General features: G+C 52.0%; 1 protein-coding gene across 1 annotated transcript in view; it reads right to left on the bottom strand.

Moving 5' to 3' along the window:
- Positions 1–13,155, bottom strand: part of cicb (capicua transcriptional repressor b) — a 44,850-nt gene extending 31,695 nt beyond the window's left edge. The window contains exons 1-3 of the mRNA XM_084471068.1: positions 12,968–13,155; positions 4,467–6,213; positions 1,301–4,400 (exon numbers count right to left, since the gene is read on the bottom strand). Of these exons, the coding sequence (XP_084327194.1) occupies positions 1,301–4,400; positions 4,467–5,924 (4,558 nt within the window). The 5' untranslated portion in view covers positions 5,925–6,213; positions 12,968–13,155. The remainder of the gene's footprint in view (positions 1–1,300; positions 4,401–4,466; positions 6,214–12,967) is intronic.
- Positions 13,156–22,500: the final 9,345 nt, after the last annotated feature.

The raw sequence follows: 22,500 nt of genomic DNA, 5'->3' as shown, positions 1-22,500 counted from the left end.
GAGCCGCTTGGCGTTTGATGAACTATTTCCCCTTTCTCATTCACTATTCTCTCTGTTCTAGTGTGTTGCGGTGACTGGCGACTGGATGCCTGGATTCTCCTCATGGTTAACCCCGGCCGGCACCCCGTCATCAATTTGAATGTCTTGTCTGTATTTATGTATGTCAATTGTGGCACCCGTCGCACTCCTGGCCGTCCCTGGAAGGACGGACCACCCCCCCCACTCTGCGTTTCTTCTCAAGATTTCTTCCTTGCTGATTAAGGGAGTTTTTTTTCTTGCCTGTGAGGGGGCTTGGGTCAGGGAGGTGTCATAAATACGTGGCCTGTTAAGCCCTTTGACACTGTGACGGTGATTAAGGGCTATGCAAATAAAATAGAATAGAATTGAATTTAATTTAATTTAATTTAATTTAATTGTGTTGCAAACAAATTCTCTCCTTTTGTTTCTCAGCATCAGGGGCATGAGCGAACACTCTCACTACAGCAACATTATTTTCCTTTTATTTGTATATACAACGAAAGAGAATAAGGGGAGCTGTTTTATGGAGGACTGTTCCTATTGTTTTGAATAACAGATGAAGAGGAATCTAAGCCCAAGAAAAATAAATCATTGAAAAATATATTTCTTTCGGTTTTCCTTGAAATGATTAAATTCATTGATTTCCGTCCTAACAAACTACAGAGCGCGATACTTCCAACTGCACGACTTGTTTACTTAAAATAGTACCAAACCTCTTTTTCCGAAACAGATCACGCTCGTTATTTCCCTTTGAACTAAATACTCAGCGCCTTCGTCGGCAAACGCACAAATAGAGCTGTACCTGTCACCTGTACAGACCAACGCGATCCTTCCACTGTATCAACCAATATGAACCCTCACCTGCATCAATCAATACAATCCCCCCCGTCTCCAAACCTACACAAACCCTCTCCGGTGCAAATCAATACAATCTCTCGCTGTTATAAACCAAATGATCACCTCCGTGAACCAATTCTAACTTCACCTGTATGGACAAATACTATCTTCACCTGTATTGACCTATACAAACATTTACCTGTATTGACCTATACAAATATTCACCTGTCTGGACCAATACAAACATTCACCTGTCTGGACCAATACAAACATTCACCTGTATTGACCAATACAAACATTCACCTGTATGGACCAATACAAACATTCACCTGTATTGACCAATACAAACATTCACCTGTATGGACCAATACAAACATTCACCTGTATGGACCAATACAAACATTCACTATCAATCTCCCGCCTGTAAGAACCGATGGCAGCTCACCTGTGCCGGGGCGTCCTATGATGATGTCCTTCCGGGGCGCTGGGTGCAGGTTCTCCGCGGGCAGGATGAGGGGCAGCAGGGCGGTGGGGGAGGGGTGACAGGGCACCGGCTGCTGGACCTCCGCTCTGAACGCCTTGTCCGGCTCCTTCCCCAGCGGGCCGGGGGCGGCGGCGGCGGTGCTGCTGACGGTGATGGACAGGGTCTGTATGGGGTTAGCGCCGCCGCCGCCGCCGGGGGGGCCGGCCAGGGAGCTGGGGGCCGGGGAGACCAGCACCAGGGTCTGGGCCGGCTTCTGGAGCAGGACGGTCCCGTTGGCCGAGGCGGCGTTGATGGGCACGGGGACCTGGAGCCCCGCCACCGGCAGCGGGGCGAAGGGCAGGAGCCCTCCGGGCTCTTTGGGGGTCTTGGGCGGCAGGAGGCCCTCGCCGCCGCCGCCTCCCCCCCCACCCCTGCCGACGGGACCCTCGGTGAACTTGGCCAGCGGCACCTCGGGGTTCCTCACGATCACCGGCGAGTCCCTGAGGGCCTGCTGCTGCTGCTGCTGGGGGACGACCGGCGCCACCCGGCGGGGCCCTCCTCCTCCGGAGTCGGGGGCCAGGGAGGAGGACGGGGGCACGGGGGAGATCAGGAGAGGGGGCGGGGAGGAGGAGGAGGAGGCTGTGGAGGACGGGGGCCGGCTGGAGGAGGAGGAGGAGGGGGGGGTGCCGCCGCGGTGGCGAGAGGAGGAGGAGGAGGAGGCGGGCGTCTGGGGGCCGCGCGAGTAGGAGGCCTGCGTCTGCGGGGACAGCACCCGGAAGGAGCTGTGGAGGTCCCCCGGCTCCTGCTCCGTCTTGGGGGTGTAGTCGTGGTGGTGGTGGTGGTGGTGGGGGGAGGGGGGCGGAGCGGCGGCGGCGTCCGACTTCCGCTTCCCGGGGGCCGTGCTGGTGGGGACGGTGAAGGTGAGGTTGGCGTGGAACGACGACGGCTGGAGCCCCGAGGCGGCGGCGTGTCTCGTGTCCCGCTCGCCCGCCGCACTCGCACTGGCTCTCCCCCCTCCTCCTCCTCCTCCTCCTCCCCCACCCCCTCCCCCACCACCACCACCACCCCCGGGGGGTCCGCTGGGCTGCCGCTGCCTCCGGTGCGGCGGCAGCGGCGGCGGCGGCGGCGGGGGCACGGGGGAGGCGGAGGTGATGGGGGAGAAGTTGGCGGGCCGGAAGCCGAAGAGCGGCGAGGGCGATGGCGACGGCGCCGGCGAGAAGGGCGACTGGTTGGAGACGGGCGAGAAGGACGGCGTGCAGGAGCGCGAGCTGCCCAGCGACACCAGCATGGTGGCCGCCTCGCACTCGTCCATGTCGAAGCGCGACGACAGCTCGTGCGGCAGCAGCAGCGCCGGCAGCGCCAGCCGCGGGCCCCGCGAGGAGGAGGAGTCCCCCCCTGCCGCCCCCACGCCCCCGCCGCCCCCGCCGCGGCTGCTGGCCTCGCTGCTCTCCCGGGACGTGTCGTCCCAGTCGAACTCGCTGCTCGCCCGCCCCCGCAGGTCCGAGGGGGTCACCGTCCCCGAGCTGCTGCCGCCGCCACCGCCGCCGCCGCCGCCGCCGCCGCCGGCCGCCTCCATCTCCTTGGTCCTCATGCTGAGGTGGCGGGAGCAGTAGCCGCGGCGCTGCGACTCCTTCATGCAGCCCTCCCGCGAGCACAGCCGGCGCCACTGCTTGCCGTTGAACTTCTTGCGGATGCCGTTGTTGGTGCACACCACGTCGCCCTTCTTGTACTTCTGCTGCGCCAGCGACAGCGGGGTGCGGGAGCGCGAGGAGGAGGTGGTGGTGGTGGCGGTGGGCGTGGGCGTGGGCGTGGAGGAGGAGGAGGAGGGGGGAGTCTGAGTGGGCGTGGTCTTGGTGGACGGGAGGCTTGGTGGGCCGCGGGAGAGGCTGAGCTCGGGCCTGGCGGCGGCGGGGGAGACGGGGGTTGGCGGCGGCGGCGGCTGCGGCGGCGGCGGCGGGCCGGAGAGGGGGCCCCGCGCCGCCGCCAGGTGAGGGGAGGAGGAGGACGAGGAGGAGGAGTAGCCGGGGGGCTTGGAGAGGATGTGTCTGTGCTGGGGGGTCCCGGCGCCGCTGGGCTTCTGGCCCCCCGCGGGGCCCATGGTGAAGTTGGACACCTCCATGTCCACCTCCGGGGTGTCGGGCTGCGTCTGCCGCTCGGTGTCTCCGTACACGGGGCTGGCGGCGGCGGCGGCGGCGGCGTGCAGGGACAGGCGCGTGCTCACGTAGGAGTGGCCCCCCCCCACCACCACCACCCCCCCCCCCCCCGGGGGGAAGCCGCGGGCCCCCGAGCGGGGGCTGGCCCCCAGCACCCCCATGCCGATGCTCAGCTGGCAGACCTCCCTCTCCACCTCCATCTCCTCCCGCCGCACCCGCTCCTCCATCTCCAGCTCCCGCGCCCGCTCCCGCCCGCCGTCCGTCCGCGGGACGTCCCAGGGCGGCGCCAGCAGCCGCAGGCTCTGCCGGGACACCCACACCGCCTGGCCCGCGGCGGGCGCCCGGGCCTCGTCCTCCAGGAGCACCCGGTAGGGGAAGGACACGGCCGGGTGCGGGTCCACCTGCGACACGGCCCCCTCCCGGAACACCACCGGCCGGCCCTCTTCTCCTCCGAAAGGCACGCACACCCTGGTCCCCACGGCGACGGGCCCGGTGCCGGGCGGCGGCGCGTCCAAGATGAAGTCCACCGCCGCCGCCGCCGCCGCCCCGCCGTCGCCCCCCCCCGGCACCGACGGCGACCAGGTCGTGTCGGCGAGGCCCCCGCAGAGGAAGGGGAAGCGGACCAGGCCCTGGACCTCGTCCTCGCCCTGGAGCTGGACCTCCACGCTGCCGCCGCTCACCCGCCGCACCACGCCCGGGCTGAACACCGGGCACTTGGGTCCCGCCGCCGGGTCCTTCTCCTCTCTGGCGCCGGCCGCCCCCGCCCCCGCCCCCGCCCCCGCCGCCGCCGCCGCCCCCCTGCTGCTGCGGGACCGGCGGGCCAGCACCCTCTGGTTCTTCAGGCCCTTGGCCAGGGCCTCCGACAGGCTGGCCTCCCTGGAGCGGCCGCTCTGGAGGCGAGCGGCCGGCCCCTCCGCCGCCGCCGCCCTCTCGCCGCCGCCGCCGAGGAGGAGGCGGCCGGGCCCCGCCGCCGCCGCCGCCGCCGCCTCCTCCTCCTCCTCCTCCTCCTCCTTGGCGTCCAGGTCGGCGGAGCTCTCGCTCGCCGTGTCCGTGGAGGGCGACCGGGGGGCCGAGGTGCTGCGGTGGTGCGGGCCCTCTGTCTGGGTCTCCCCGGCGGCGGGGGGAGACCCTCTTTCTCGCGGGGGGGGTGCTTTGGCGGGGGCCTCCGACGCGGGGCCGCCGCCGCCGCCGCCGCCGCCGGGGGGCGTGGTCTCCGGCGCTGTGCTGTGCTCTTTCGGCGCCGGGGGCTTATAACCTGAGCTGGGATGAACCGTACCGCCGCCGCCGCCGCTGCTGATGCTCTTACTGCTAGTACTACTGTCACCGCGGCGGCCGGCGTGCGCGCCGCTAGCGCCGTCGGCGCCGCGTCCGCCGGCGCTCGGGCCACTGCCAGCGGCGACGGAGCTGCCGCCGTTGCTCCTGGGCGTCAAGCCGGCCCTGCCCACGTCGTCGCCGTGGTAACTGCTTTGCATCAGCACCGGGCAGGAGGAGGTAGGGATGATGCTGGCGAGGGCGCCGCCGCCGCCGTTGCTCACAAAGTGCTCGTACGTGTACTTTTTCTTGGGAACGCGGGCCTTAAAAGTGGCCGTCTTCCTGCTGGAGTGGGAGGCCACCGTGCCGGGGGGCGGGGCGGCGGCGGCGGCGGCGGCGGCGGCGCCGGGGAGCGGGGCGCCGGCGGTCGCAGAGGTCGCTGTGGTCGGGGTCGCGCTGTGGTTCGACAAAGGCATCGGGGCGGAGGTCAGTGTGGTCGGCGGGGTCAAAGTGGTGGTGGGGCCGCCGCCGCCGCCGCCGCTGCTGCAGGCGGGCGCCGGCGTAGAGGTCGCTATGGTCGGGGTCATAGTGCGCTTGGAGACGTGGGTTGCCAGGGAAGAGACCGCCGTCGTGGCGTCGAGACGGCCGGAGACGGGCGTGGGCGCGGCGGCGGCGGCGGTGGTGGGGGTCACGGCGGCGCCGCTGGGAACGGGCGCGGCGGCCGGGGAGGAGGTGGCGGCGGCGGCCGGGGTCGTGCTGCGGCGGGAGGAGGAGGAGGAGGAGGTGACGTCGCCGTTGGTCCCCGGGGACTTCCCCTTCTCCTCCGCCTCCGTCGTGGTGGTGGTGGTGGTGGTCGTCTTCTCCTCCCCGACCCCCCGCCGGCTCTTCTCTGCCGCCGCCGCCGCCGCCGCTTTCTGCGCCTCCTTCGACGACTCCTCCTTCCTCCTGGGGGCGACGCTGCCGGCCGTGACGACCGGGGGCTCCTTGCGGAGCGCGGCGGCGGCGGCGGCGACGGCGGCCTGCTGACCTCCTCTCTCCCTCCTGACCCGCTCCCTCCTGGTGTCCTTCTCCGGGTTAGACCCCTGGTGGGAGGTGGAGGTGGCGGCGGCGGCGGCGGCGGCCCCCCTCCTCCTGCCACCCCCCCGGCCCCGCCCCCCCCCCGACGGAGGGGCCCGTCCGCCCTGCTTCTTCACGGGCCTCATGCGCTCCGGTCCGGCGGTGGGCCGGTCGGCGGTCGGGCCTGCGGCGCCGCCTGGCGGGGTCGCTTCCACTTCAAAGCGCTCGGAGCGCCATGGCACTTGAGATTTCTGGATGTTTTTTTTTTTTTCGTTTCTTTTTTTTCTTCCAAGGCACCTCTTGATATTTGTTCGCTTTCTTGTTCTTTTGTCCGTTCTCGTCTTTCTTCTTCCTTCTTTCTCTGGCGTGTTTTCTGTCTCCACACCCCCCCCTATGCCCGCGTTCTGTGCCCTTGCTCTTTCTCTGCACTGCAGGCTGGTAAAAAAAAAAAAAAGAGAGAGATGAGAGAGAAAGAGAGAGGAAAACCGGGAGAGAGAGAGAGAGAGAGAGAGAGGAGGAGGACAGGTGGTCATTTATTATCTTCATCGTCAGAATTAGCTGCGATTAGAAATGATGTCATGGCTCAAAGTGCGCTGCTCTGCACTACTCCTACAGGCGTCGAATGAGCTCCCATTCCCCCCCCCCCCCCTCCATGTTGGACCAATCCAATATCAGCTGGCTGTGTGTGTGTGTGTGTGTGTGTGTGTGTGTGTGTGTGTGTGTGTGTGTGTGTGTGTGTGTGTGTGTGTGTGTGACAGAGAATTGCAAACTTTCTAAAATTGATGTAATTTCATTATAATCTATTTTTAACAATTAATAAATACATTTAATTAACAGTCCATAATGAATATGAAATAAATCTGTAATTATTTTAAAAATAAAAAATAAATTGGACATAAAAAAATACAAAAAGCATATATACAAATATTAAACAATAACCAATAATGAGTAAACCTTAAATGTCTTTTATATTAGAAAATAATAGTGTATTTGTGTGTGTGTGTGTGTGTGTGTGTGTGTGTGTGTGTGCGTGCGTGCGTGCGTGTGTTTTGTGTCTGTAGGCCTCACAATCATTTCCAGCATTTTTAGAAAACGCAAAAGTAAACCAATCACGTGAGGAGAAACATTCTCAAGGTCACTCCTCATCAAACACACGCCGTACAGAAACTCTTATCTCTTTTTGATCTACGTCTTCCAATTCTCTCTTAAGCTCCCATTAAGTAGAAAAAGGCTGGAGGTGATTGGTTTAAGGTCACCCTACATTGTAACAGAATGAGAGAGAGAGACCGAGAGAGAGAGAGTGAGACCGAGAGAGAGAGAGAGAGAGAGGGGGAGAGAGACAGAGAGTGAGACCGAGAGAGAGAGAGAGAGAGGGGGAGAGAGACAGAGAGTCAGACAGACAAGAGAAAGAGAGACAGAGACAGACAGAGAGAGAGGGAGAGCTCAGCAAGATGGACCAGCTGTTTGTATAAAACAGATTATGCGTGTAGTTACTGGGAATTTCCATGTCTGTTTTCACACCGTCTACTTCCCTCTCTGTCTCGGCCTTGGCCCTCTCTGGTGTCGTCTTTCAGTCATTCGCTGTCCTCCTTTTTTCTGCGTTTCCCTTCTGGCAGATGAAGACATATATTTTGCCCAAAGGAAACTTTTTTTTTTTTTTTTATATATCTGTCATGGCGTGATTAGCGAGAGAAAATAAAATGATCTGGCACATCCACCGACCGGCGCCGGGCTAAAAAAGGAGAGCAAGCACACAGACAGACACACAGCACTGACGTCGGTAACCTGCCTGCTCGTACTTTACACACAAAACCTGCACACACTGCGAACCATGATCACAGCAATGTCTGAATTCATGCAAAAAACACACATACACACACACACACGCACGCGCACGCACGCGCACGCACACATGCGCGCGCGCTCACACAGTGGCCACACGCAGTGGCCAAAGCGCACACACATCCGGTCGGAGACACGGGGACAGTTTCTCAGTCTCCCCTTTGTGAACTACAAGTTGACTATGTCTATTCAACCATTTGATTGACGCAAAAAAAACGATTGAACCAATCAGATCCTACATCCTGTGGTATGAGAGTGATATTCCAGCATAACTAATCAACTCCCAGGGTGATTCTCCCACTCAGCTGCTGAGCTCCCCCATGTGACGCGTTCCCCCCCCTGCTGCATGCTGGGCACCCCCTGCAGTGGCGGCGTGTGTGAGGTACGTGAAAGTGTTTAACGTAAGTGTGTCATGTGACTCAGAGGCTGACAGGTCGTGCTCCTGTCGCCCACTCACAATGCATTCAAATAAAGTCAATTCTGTAAATTCGAGTCATATATTACATATAACCTTTGATTCTGGCTGTGGAAGGATATATATATATATATATATATATATTTATATATTTATTTATATTTACAAATAAAAAATCCTCCCATCCATTCGTGGTCTCAATAGGCGGCCCCAGTAAGCCAGAGTGTGTTCTGTAACACAGGCCCGTTCACCATCACAGATCAACAGAGTCAAAAATGGAGCAATAAAAGCAGAATATTTCTGTGCTTTAGGGTTGACCGAATGACTGAATGGCTGAATGGCTGCCAGACTATCTTAACTGGCTGATGCTCTTGTTGGTTGGTTAATGGTTTCCCTGGCTGACTGACTAGGATCTGATGTCAGCCCGAAAATATGTGTTTGGTCGTGCTTATGACTTCCCAAAATACCCTTGGGCGAGTACTGATAAGCAGACAGGATACGCGTGTTTTTTTTTGTTGCGTGCAAGTTTACGTGTTTGTGTACCTACACGACTGTGTGTGTGTGTGTGTGTGTTTTTGTGTTTATTCCGTGTGATTCTGAGTTAGCGATTAGTCATTCTGAACTTTTCAAGGTAATAAAATGGACAACGTGCATCCTGTGCACAAATCTGAGGTTACACTCACCTAGATTACATTTTTTTAATAATTTTTTTATTTTTTATAAAGACATTTTTTACGAGGTCAATGGAGAGCCTTTATGTCTCAGTCATAATTTAAATAATTTATTAATGTATAGGGGGAAATTTGTACTTTAAAATTCATTAGCCTCCACGATAAACTGCCTTGTAAGTTTTTCCTACAATGCTGTAATAGTAAAAGGACTTTGTTAAATCTGTGTTTTACGTACCACTTAAACGACAACGGCTGCTTACCTTAACCAGCCGTCACAACTGTGTTTTGTGAAAACCTAAAGATATTTTACCTGAACAACCAGAATATACCTCAGAATCCTATGTTTCTAGATTATACTATCACCCTGGTTCAATATCAGGAAAAAAAAAAAAAAAAGAGAATCCAACAAGGTTTACTCTGGTCCAAGTTGAATAAATAGTCGGTAGTGTTGCTGTAATAGTGACCTCTGAGTAAATCCAACTTGAAGCTTGTTAATGGGCGATCACATAGTTCCTTCACGGCTAGGCCTGGCTTCTCCAAAAATGCAAGTCTGTTAGGTGTAATAAACACACGTTACAAGTCATTCAACACTAATTTAACTCTGTATGGTAAGACAAATACACACACAGACACAAACACACGCACACACACACACACACACACACATACACACACACACATCTCCCCCCCCCACACACACACACACACACACACACACACACACACACACACACACACACACACACACACACACACACATACACGCACACACACATCTCCCCCCCCCACACACACACACACACACACACACACACACACACACGCACACACACATCTCCCCCCCCCCCCACACACACACACACCACACACACACACACACACACACAATGCGCTCTTTGTAATGTTAAAAATGCCCGTTGTTGTGTAACTCCAGTGTCCCCGTGTGCTTGTGCATGTGTGTTCAGACGTTGTGATATGGATACAGTATTACAGTAATCACAGATACTGTGATGACGACCTGTGATATCGCTGTGCCATTCTGAAGACCAGTTTCCCTCACAAGTGTATCAGAGCATGTACACGTCAGTAGCCAATGGGAACATGTCAGGACATGCAGGGACATGCCTCACATTAGACTCTATACTGGCAACAACTACCCCTGTATGCCCCCCCCCTGATGCCCCTCGCGTTTAGACACAAACTCACATGACAGCAACACTAACGCACTAATTACAATAAAATACCTAGGCTACAATATCTCTAAAAAGTCAATCAGCCCGGCTTTTTGTGATGACTGGTCTACATTGTGCTCATCTGTAATTACAACGTTACTACGATGTGCCCGTGCATTAGGTCTGGTTCTAGTGGTACAGCTGGTGGTGCTATGGTACGACCCGATGCCTACAGAGATAAATGATAAACAGAAGCGCCGACCACCGGCTCTTCAACACGGAGCGGACACACAGGACGACCGGTCGCACTGAAACCATTCGCTCCCAGAATGGAGGGAATCCAAGGTGATGTCACATCAAGAGTATACGGTGGCCACGATCAGCACACACATTCCCAACACACACACACACACACACGCGCGCGCATGACACACACATTCCAAACACACACACACACACGCACGCATGACACACATATTCCAAACACACACACACACACACACACACACACACGCACACACACGGTCAACACCGACACTCATGACACACACATACCCAAAACACACACTTATGATGATGACACACGCAAACAGACACGACACACGCACACGCACACACACACACACACACACACACACACAGGAGATGCCCTTAATGAGGAAAGCTGGTTTGAACATTAGTGCTTGGGGTAGCGTCTCCTTGTGTCTTAGTGCGCTCCTATTACACTGCGATTTATTATCACACTACACAACCCTGGTACACCCACCACCCGATGCCAGTTTACACACACACACACACACACACACACACACACACACAGCCTGTTCCTCCGTCGCAACAACCGTGGCTCAGCGGGAGAGTGTGAGCGTTTGTAGCTGCATTTATAATTCACTGTGTGTGTGTGTGTGTGTGATCTGGAACCCTATGTTATGGAGATGTGCCCTGATCGACACAGTGTGTGTGTGTGTGTGTGTGTAGGTGTAGGTGTGTGTGTGTTGTGTGTTTACGTGTGCATGTGTGTGTCTATGTGTGTGTGTGTGTGTGTGTGTGTGTGTGTGTGAAGGGGAACGGGGCTATAAAGGGAGGGCGGTGGATGGAGAGATCATCTGGACGGCTCAGGTAAGACAGAGCCTAACTAACTAACTAACTAACTAACTAACTAACTAACTAACTAACGCAGCGCTGGAGTGACTAAGAGACCACACACCGCGGAGGCCAGGACACAACAGCCACCGTCACTAATTCATTCTCTGGAGTCCAAAACGCCGGCAGAGCGATGACACCGTGCATCCTGTGACAAGCCAATTCAAATAAACTGTCTTTAGGTGTGCGTGGGTTTGTTTGAGTGTGTGCGTGAAACGTGTGAATGTATGTTTGAGTGTGTGTGTGTGTGTGTGTGTGTGAGTGTATGTGAGTGTGTGTGTGTGTGTGTGTAAGGTTTGGTTCGCACGCTTTGCATCTGTGGTGATATTTTATGGATATGGACAGCTGCCTGGCCTCCCGGTCGTCCGTGTGTCGCACGGTATTGTTGGTGGGAAATAAAAATGTAGGCTTGTGCATCGATGAGCGTGTATGAGGCATATGGATTAGAGGCAACTGCTCTGTGTTTTAGGGAAAGGGGCAGCGTGGCAGGGATGCCAATACACACGCCACTTGAATGGACAGCATCTTTCAGCAGGCCGGTGCCCTATACGTCACCCGAGTGCCCTCTTTGCCTAAAAACGACAATAATGCGGAGACAAGTGAACAGGCATGATGTATGCATTTTTTTTTACTGCATCTGTGTAAGCCTACAATATACGTGCACTGGCCCTGAATGTCTGTCAAACGATATAACACAAATTGTAGGCCTGTGTGTGTGTGTGTGTGTGTGACTATGGGTCTAAGAAATGTAACAGAATATAGAATAAAATAAAGTGTTTGAAACTGTTCAGATGAAAATGTCAAGAGAAGTCGAAAAAAAAATGCCATCGTTGTGTATTATTTTCTATATCAGGAAAAGTGGAGTGTAGTCGAGAGAGAGAGTGTGTGTGTGTGTGTGTGTGGGGGGGGGGGGGGGGGGGGGGGGGGGAAGCCGAGAAAGCGAGGAATGCGCTGCTGCGTTTCCCGGTCTTTCTGGTCGTCCGCTGCTCGCGCTGAGCGGAGCAGCACGAGAGCCTCCAAACACACAATGTCAAATGTTCCGACTCGCGCCACTCGCTCGGTCTTGCCGTGATCACGGACAGTCCAAAAAAAAAGAGAAAAAAAAACAAGCAAACAACCTGTGTCGAGTCGATGGACCTAAAGAAAATGTGTGCTGGATGTCGGCGTGTAAATGTGTTACAATGTCGATTTAAATCGAGTGGAACCCCCCCACCCCCCCGCTGCAGAACATCTCGCCTGAACGGGTGTGTTCTTTGAACCCTGTGTAGATGTATCAAAGTGGAACAAGGCAGAAAAGCTGTGCGTCCGTCGGAGTGGTTCGCTCTACTATGCACTACGGCGTTAGTATTGGTAGTAGCGGCGCTTGTAGTAGTAATCGTAGTACGCAACGTTGGCAGACAAACACCGTAGTGACATATCGCCGACAGCAGCCCCGCGTCCACAAGGAAATGCGGCGAAATGTTCTCGTGTTGCGTCTAATTTGACCGATGCGTTTTATGAACTATGCACGATTGTAACATGTTAATAAACAGTCGGATGTTAGGGGGTGGGGGGTGGGGAGAGAGAGGGGAGATCATCGTCGCTTTCCCACAACGGATCGCTTACAACGGGAGCCCCTTTTCTGGGCAAACTCGTAAACTTATGCTGAGGACAATTGTTACATAACAACAAGGCTGCTGTGTTCATGACCAACTCGGTCCCAAGTGTCCCTGCACGCCCATCAGACTGCAGTAAAAACATTGGACAAAGTTTTCGGCTCTGCACTCCCACCAGCCCTCTGCTCGCCTTTACCTCGTCTCTTCTTGCCCGCCGTGTCACCGCTTTTCTTTTTGCACACTATGCTGCCGCCCATTGGAAAACCGTCCAGTGCAACGTTCGCCTCTCTCTGGTCAATACAATCCACGTCGACTGAGCTTTATAACCTTGCTAACTTTGTTTCAACTTACCCCACAATGGACGTTTTTTTTTTTTTTTTTTACTTCGGAAGAGAAAGATTTATGCTCCAATCATGCAGATGGCGAAGACTCCGGACCAACTCCCAACGACATCCACTGGCGGTCGGCGACATCTGTGGGGGGCTCCAAACTTACACTACTTTTCCTCCGCCAAACATGTCTTTTTCCCACAGCAACTCAAACACGGATAAAAAAAACTATCAGTCTCATTTCCACTACAGTCACAAAATGGTGAATGAACCACTAACAGCTGGGTGAACTGACCAATCAGAGGTGGGTGACAGGTACAGTAGCTTATCAGCGTTGAAGTTAGAGGCTAAAGGGCGTGGAAAGCTGTCAAAGTCCAGTTGATTGACGGGACGGTTCAGCCAATGGTAGAAGAATGCTTGGCGATGCCGGCGCTCTGTCCCATACTTTACAGTATCCAATCGGGGCATTGGGAACCATAGGAACAGTATGTGGGCGGGTCGAGGGGAGGGAACAGCCAGCGGGAGCCAATAGAAACACACGAGTCCCCCCTCCTTTCGTAAAAAGTGTATGTTTACCATAATTGACAGCACAAGTGCCTTCCCTGGGCAAACGGCGCTCATACATCGCTCTCCCCGTACAGACACAAGAGTACAACCAAAGTTAAAGCGGCACATTACCTTCTTTAGTTATTCTTACCTATAGGGTGTGGAAAAATACGAAGAACAATGCAAACACTTAAATTAAGGAAAACATTTAGGGTGACCACGAGAAAGCGGCACGGCCGACAGAGAATTCAGATTTAACAACACGAGGTTTTGTAACGGGTCTGCCTGAGGTATAGCGGACATCTCCAGGCTGCAACCGTGGGATATATCTCCCTTGCAACTGTTGTCTCTCTCCCTCTTTTTTCTCTCTCAGCAACAGACCCTAACTCCGAGGCGCGCGACCAATCGCAGCGCTGCATTTCGCCTGCTCTGACGTCGGTAATTGCGCCGCTCCGCCCACTCAACAGAAACCGAACGGGACCGTGTTGGCTGACGTCACTTTGCTGATAGTCGATTGGGCAGGTGTGAACTGTCCTTAAACCAATAACCGAACACGGCGATGATGTCACCGAGAGTGTTGCCACCAGCTGGACCGTGGGGGCGTGGCGTGGTTGGTAAACTCGGCTAACCCCGAGCATATACTGCGTCTGCATGTAGTTTGAGGGGGGAAAACTGTGTGTGTGTGTGTGTGTGTGTGTGTGTGTGTAGTGTGTAGTGTGTGTGTGTGTGTGTGTGCGCGTGCGTGGGTGCGTGCGTGCGCGCCGTGCACCGTGTGAGGCATAGTAACAGAAACGTACAATGGCAATCATTGTGCATGTCTGTTAAAGGCTGCCCAGCGCAGACTAGGCTACTAGCGGAGGATGAGTCGGACAGAGATCACCTTCGACATGTGCATAACGCTGTTGTATAGTATAGTGCACCTTTTAAAGTTTTACGCTATGCCGTTTGACATTGGGAACGAAACGCTCGTGCACGCCACACCAGTTCCAAGTGTAGATAACATTACGCAATCCACTACTCTGTTGACAGGCCAGGCTGCACGGACACAGGCGTGCATTCCCGTCGCTGCTGCCTCTCCCCCCGCGTATGAGTCTGGACATACATGTTCAAGTTTCACCGAAGCATTGGCAAATTGAAAAAGGTCACACACATACGTTACAATTGTAGGGTTTAGTTCAACGAAGAGAGTACGTTTAACAATATAATGCTGTGTGTGTGTGTGTGTGTGTGTGTGTGTGTGTGTGTGTGTGTGTGTGTGTGTGTGTGTGTGTGTGTGTGTGTGTGTGTGTATGTGTGTCTCCGTGGCGTGTGTTATGCGTGTGCGTGAGCGTGTCCGTGGACTTGTGTGTGAGGAAGTGAGAACGTGACAACGGTGCTGGCTAAACGCTGAAGCAGGGCGACATCTAGCGGTAGTCTGTCACACCTACAGTTTTAGACATTTTCAGCCCATCAAAAATGCATTCGGATGCTTAGTTTGGACGTCGTCAGGACAATTAAGGCTATTGGGCCAGCAGGAACACAATGAAACGGATCAATACATGTTCTTGTTGGACCACCACGACGTGACCAGATATAAATCCACATGACGAGTGCAGAATTGCCATTTAAGTGGCGACATGAACGCTCCAATTGGAATGTAATACATGTAATAGCAATGATAATGCTTTCCTTTGTGTGTGGATCAATACGTGAAGGATGAAGCTGAGAGGACCCTCTGCTCTACCTTCCACCCATCCCTCCTCGTTAACAAGACCCCCACCCTCCTCCCCCCTCTGTGGGACGCTGACCCCCCCGACCCTCACCCTTCACCCCCCCCTCTGTGTATTCATCACTGGTATGTCAATCAAACGCCAAAACCGCCCCCTCACACAGGCACAGACACACACAGGCACGCATGCATGCAAGCACACACACACACGCACACACACGCACACACACGCACACGCACACACGCACACACACACACACACACACACACACACACACACAATCACTCATACACTTGCACGCTACAAGCATACACACACATGCAAACATGACCACACACAGACCCACACCCCAACACACACAAAGACACACAGTCACACACACACACACACACACACACACACACACACACACACACACACACACACACACACACACACACACACACACACACACACACACAGCTGTCAGTCAGCTAGATAACAGACTGTTGGAGATAACCAGAAGAGAAGGAAGCTTTATCTGAAACTCAAAAAGAAAACCTCAATTATATTAATGATGTGTGTGTGTGTGTGTGTTTGTTTGTGTGTGCGGCGAGATTGATGAAACTAAACAAACAGTTACAATCACAAGCAGCATCTCAGAGGAGATTTCTTTGCAGGAACACCTTTGACCTGAGCTGAGCACCGTAATGACCCTCTGGAATGTCTCTACCCACGCTTCTCTGTGGGTGCAAACACACAGTAGTCTAACCCTGACCCCTGACCCCTGGCCTCCTGACCCCCCCGGGGGCCCCCGGACAGTGGACCCCGGGGCCCATTTTGTCGGGATCCTGTTGGCCCCAGAACCCTGAGAGGTAGTCAGTTGTTGTTTTTTTAAGATAGTTCACGTTTTAAACTCACTTCTCTGTGTGCTGTGTGTGTGCGTGTGTGCTGTTCCCCCCTACGAGTGCTTTGTCCATTCGTAGCTTAGTACAACCAAAAAAAAGGTGACTAATGACTTTCCTAGGTTCCTCTTTTTAGTCGATTACAATGCCAATACACTTCGGATCAATTATATATTGTTTCTGTTTATTGCAATCTTTCAGCTCCCGCAACTATCTTATGAATGATGCACTGATAAACATGAATGGAGAGATACCTTTATAAAGACACCTTTATAAAATCACGTTTCACTGTTAAGCAGACTTTTAACCTTTTTTGTTGTTGTAAACAAATACAACAGCAGAACTAATGTTTAACATTGGCAATAACCCCCATTACTCATCGTACTGCCATGTTAACACTTGTGTGCACCATTGAGTAACAAAGAAACATTCTCATTCTTCCCATGTTATTTATGTGGTTTCATGAACGTTGGATATGGATATCCTGTTTCATTAATACACAGGATCAGATGTTATAATCCCTTGTGCCAAAATCCAAGGAAAACACATATTCAGAGGCCCCTGTCCAAACCAACCTTACAAGCACGCTGGCTACCAAACTACCAACCAAAGGTGAAAAGAAAAGAAAAATAAATAAATAAATACAATGTACCTATCCTATCCTATGGCTATCACAGCCTAAAAACAGCAATGCCACCTTCAACAGACCCAGGCTCCGTTTAAGTGCAAGCTCCAGGGAGTGACAATGCCCCCTGACCAAACCAACCTTATAAGCACACTGGCTACTAAGCAACCAACCAAAGGTGAAAAACACGCGAAAAACTAGCCCAACTAACAGCAGTAAATACAGCAGTATGCAGTAAGCAGACAAAAATGTATAGTAATTATTGGTTTACATTTAAATACTGTCAATATTGAATTAGGCCTGACATGACCCCATGGATATATCATGGGAAAAATGAGAAAGTTGATGTGTATTTGGCCTGAATGGTCAAGTGATATACCAACATTATATCACTGTTATACCATCAGAACCATGTTCTGAAAACAACCTGGTGTCTTCCTAGTGAGCTGTGGGTGTTGAACCTTTAATATGAGTGAACCAAGACACTGCGCCATTCATTGGTCATCTTACTCATTAAAGACTCAAAATTCCATCTATTTAAAACCGATTGAACAACAGTCCTTACTTAATACTATATTGTGTATGAAAGTTTATAGTATTTTGACAATGGTGTTCAGGGTCAGGTATTAATAAATAACTAAATTATTAATCATTTATTATTAATAATTAACAAACTTCTCCACGTTTCCCAGACTTGCGTGTGTTTGGTTACGTGTGTGTGTGCGTGTGTGTGTGTGTGTGCGTGCGTGTGTGTGCAAGAGAGAGTAGCTGTGTCTACATGTGTGTGCAAACGCATGCATGTGTGTATGTATAATGTAAAGAGAACACACACACACACACACAGTCCAAACTTGCATACGCTCAATTTCCCACAGGACATATTGGATCCATTTTATAACTACAAGGTTTGACAGAGCAGAAAAGTACACTGATCTGTTGTTACTGAAAGAGGAAAATCGACACTAGCGATTTAACAATCAGTGTCGGTTGATGAGAGCTCTTTTCAGGGAAATCAACTGACAATAGTTGCCACCAAAAAAGCTGAATATTCATCACTGAACACTGACGCTCGGTTCCACATTGATTGGGCTAGAAACAATCTGATAGGAGGAGCACATGACCGGCACAGTTACTAAGGGATTATTATGGTCTGGAGGCCAACTGCCACCCAACTTACATAAGGGGCGCTATTTAGGCAGCCACTGTGTTCTGGATGCATTCTGTGGCTGCACACGGTAACTCTAGACCATGTCAGCTGCTGTATGGGCCTTGTTCAACTATCGGCCATCTCCCTTCTAAACGCATCATTTTCCCCCCCGACCCAGCATGGCCCCTATGGTGATAAGACCCATTAAGGATCATTAAGTAGTCCACTACAATGGAGCTCACTGCTCTTTAGGCTGTGGGGGTGGTAAGCATGGGGCTACATGATGTGTGGCTAGTAAAATGTCTAGTGGCTCCCAACCGTAGATTCTAATTATCGGGCTGTGTTTCGGATAACTTCGGGGGCAGGACTAGGTTCTGTACAAAGGGGAACCAATGTGAGAAACGCAAAGTCCTGTGTACTTGATGTAACTGTGTCTAAAGCAATCACAGAGATCACCGATTACATTCACACGCAGTACACTCTTCAAACAGCGGGAGGCGCCATCGAGTGAAAAATGACAAGGTACACGGGTAAACACATAAATGTACGCTTTCATTTCTTTTTTTTTGATAGGTAGACCTCGCCTTTGCAAGCAGAATAAGCGACTTCAACATGAGTTATCATAATTAAAAACAGTTTTAATATGTAGGATATATTCTACTGATCAAAATTCCATGCTGGTAACCATTTCAGTGGTTTTGGTCATAATGAATAAGACAAGAACAACTATAAATCAAATATGTTATACAAAAAGGAATCAATAGTTTGAATAGTAGCCTAGCCTAAACCTATGCCTAAGATATTTGAAGTTACTGATAACCATTTGAATAGTAAATGATGTAGGCCTTTACATTAAAATATTTATTTGATAAACAAAAAATATGAATCTTCTTCACAACCTGTTTAAAATTGCAATTAAAATGTTTCTGATTCAGCTGTCTTAGTCACTTTGTCAAATGTACTTATTGGGGCTTTATAGTTCAACATTAGTTGAGTGGCTTGTCATACAGGCCTAGCCATTTAGTGACCGCTCACCAAGTTAGCTACTTTAATCTGGAAGCTATATATCCATGAAATTGGAAATACTGACAAAAGAAAATAACAGACTCTACAGAGTGTTTAGCAACATAATCGAAAAATAAACTACCTGTTGTGTGTGTTTGCATGATTGTTTGTGTAGGTGTGTGTGTGTGTGTGTGTGTGTGTGTGTGTGTGTGTGTGTGTGTGTGTGTGTGTGTGTGTGTCTGGTTTGTGCAGGTGTGTGTGTGTGTGTGTGTGTGTGTGTGTGTGTGTGTGTGTGTGTGTGTGTGTGTGTGTGTGTGTGAACATGCGGTCATGACTACCTGATTCCTCTCGAGGTCGTGTTTACCTCACGCAGTTCTGTGTAGAGTAGAGGATGTGGCTACGACAGGTAAAAAAAAAAAAAAAAAAGCGATGCTTTTTCACAGTATAGGCCCGCTTGACTTTTCCAACTTTCACACACAGCAGTGACGTTTATTGAAGCGCACTTACGGGTTGTTTGGTTCTTGGTTTCGATATGCACTTGGTTGCAAACGTTTGTGGTGCTGGGTGGAATCAAAGCATTACACCAAGGACTGCGTCTGATTTCTCCGAAAGAAGCCACGCGGCCCGACGGGTGGAGGTGTGTGAGGGCAGCGGTTGTCTGGGGTCTCTCTTCTCCTCCTGCCACTCTCCTCTCCTTTCACAAGAACTCAACTCAACCGGGCCTCTTGGAAGCGGGGGACTCGGGGATGTCTATCTCCACGCACGCACGCACGCGCGTGCACACACACACACACACACACACACACACACACACACACACACACACACACACACACACACACACACACACACACACACACACACACACACACACACACACACACAAAAGCACACAAGCGCTTTAGCAGTTTTGCACACACACACACGCACGCACGCACGCACGCAAGCAAAGAACAGGACACAAAAATCAACGGTGAAGGTAGGCCTACCGCACCGGATGCACTGCTTCGTCATAACAAAAGATTAGCAAAACACAATAAACAAAAACACGCAAACAGCGATTTTTAGCTTCCCATAAATAATGTACGGGCAGTGCTTTCCTCTGTATTGCTGTATTGTTTGTCTGCAGTTTGTTAAAACGACCCATCCGCCGATGCCTGGAAGTGCTCTTGAAATCCAGGGATTGACGTCACACTGAAAGGAGCACAGCCGTGTGCACGTGAGCATTATGGGGAAGAGTGGAGTGGGCAACAGCACGCGGACAAAGTGCTCGTGTCCTCTGTGTGCACTTTTGTGCGCACATCCTCACTGATCACTTCCACCGCGCACGCGCGCGCGCGCGTGTGTGTTCTAGTTTGTCTTTCAAGATATAAACGTTGATTAGGCAAGCGTATAAAAAAAGGCTCGTGTTGAAATGACTACAGGATGTAGTCAGAGTTCAGGTGAGGTTGGCCGAGTTCTCATGCGTGAGCTTGACATCCTACTAGTCCTATGTTGCGGTTCCGTATTTAAAGCAGAGGCTTTTTATCGGTATAGCACTGAATTTGAGATAGGATACATGTCATTAAGGAGCAGTTATAGGTGTCGGGCGTCTTGCTCAAGGATGAACCCAGCACCTTACCAGTTTGATGTGAGCTGCAAGACTACTAAATGGACTGATCCTATTGGTTAAAAGGACCTGTTGAAACTGTCTTCATGAGAGACGGGGGCTGAAAGGTTCTGTCCATTAACAGAGCACAGTCATGCATACTGTATTCAATTGACTCTGGTGGTAGTGCTAAGGAATAGGTTTCAAAAGAAAGCAAAACAAACAACAGCCATTGGGTTTTAACCAGTTTTAATTAACCCTGATTACATCTTAATTACAAGTTTTGAAAAAAAACAACAAAACAAAATAATGAACACGAAAGAATGAAAGAAGAGAAATTCAATGTTACATCATGGTATTAGCTCCTGTCTGTCCGTCCCTGTTACGTAACTGCATGGGGGGGAGACGGGGGAGAGAGGGATGACAGAGAGAGAGAGAGAGAGGGAGAGGGAGAGAGAGAGAGAGAGAGAGAGGGAGAGAGAGAGGGAACGACAGACCTTTTAAAACGAAAAAACAATACACATCCTTCTCTTCTTTTAAAACGATAAAATCCCTCGCTAAATTAAAAAAAAACTAATGTACAAGAGTGAGCAAGAGAGAATATTATAAAATAAAAAATAATTACAATACGATGACGAAAAAAAGATAAACCCATTATTCCCCTCCGCCCCGTAGCGATACGCTGCGTCCTCTCCTCTCACCCCCCCCCCCCCCCCCCCGTCCGTCCGTCACGTCTCACAACATCAGGTTTATGTTCATTTTTTACACATGTTTCACTTATCTTACACTTGGAGAATTTACTACAAAGACCGAGGGGGAGGGGGAGGGGGAGGGAGCTGGCGGGGGGGGCGGGGTCAAAAAGCTGGGGGGGGGGGGGAGGCGGGGGCCGGGGGGGGTCCACATCGTCCAAAGTGATGCACACAACATGAACAGCTCACCGGGCCAAGGAATAACAATGCAGAGGGAGGAGGTAAATAATCCAGAACAACAACAATAATAATAATAATAACAACAATAATCAACAGCAATATTGACATCCGAGAAATAATATGGGAGATCCTTTTCTTTTTTTGTTTGTTTAAAAATGACTTTTTTTTTTTTTTTTTAAGAGAGAAATGCCATGTTTTGTGCCACTTTGCCCACGGGTGATTTTAAACTGCAGAAGGCCTAGAGCAGGACCACAGAGAGAGAGAGAGAGAGAGAGAGAGAGAGAGAGAGAGAAATGCCCATTCAAATGGGGCTCAGTCGCTCTCGTGTCTTGTGCTGTCAGATCACACCACAGTCAGCAACGAGATAGACAAACCAATAGCAAGGAAGGGCGAGAGAGAGAGAGAGAGAGAGAGAGCGAGCGAGCGAGCGATATCGAAAGAATGCAGAGCAGGCAAGAGGGCTGCCTGATCTGTTGCTTAGATATAAAGAGTTGTAATAAGGCAGCTGTCAGTAGAGTTACAAACATGGGGACTGTTAGTGGTGAGGGAGTGAGGTCGTGTACACACGCGTGCGTGTGTGTGTGTGTGTGTGTGCGTGTGCGTGCGTGTGTGTGTGTGTCTCAACGTGTCTGGGTGTGCGTGCTCTGACATGCTCCAACCCGCTCTGGACTACTGGGATGTGAGTGATGAGGGGAATTCGATCAGCACCGCCACATATCATGGAGCCTGGAGGTCTCCCCTGCCCCCCCCTCCCTCCCTCCCTCCCTCCCTCCCTCCCCCACAACCGCTCGCTGCTGTCGATCAGTGGACCCAGTACACCCCCCCCGCCCCCCCCCCCCCCAGGTCCCCAGCGTGACTTCCACTTCCCTGGGACATGGAGACTCCAGGGGTGGTGTCACGGCGGGCATGTGTGGAATGTGTGGATTTGAGAGGTGTAGCTATATATGTGTGTGTGTGTGTGTGTGTGTGTGTGTGTGTGTAGCCACATTGAGCATGTACGGAATGTGTGTGTTGCACCTGCGTCTCTTGGACTTTGAATGTGTGTGTGTGTGTGTGTGTGTGTGTGCGTGTTTAGGGGTGAAGTCACGATGAGAACATGTAGAATGCGCGTGCTGTGAATTT

Source organism: Micromesistius poutassou (assembly GCF_964030765.1).
Source record: "Micromesistius poutassou genome assembly, chromosome: 8".
NCBI lineage: Eukaryota > Metazoa > Chordata > Actinopteri > Gadiformes > Gadidae > Micromesistius > Micromesistius poutassou.
The sequence above is the reverse complement of the archived record's forward strand: the minus strand, read 5'-3'. Positions and strand labels throughout refer to the sequence as shown.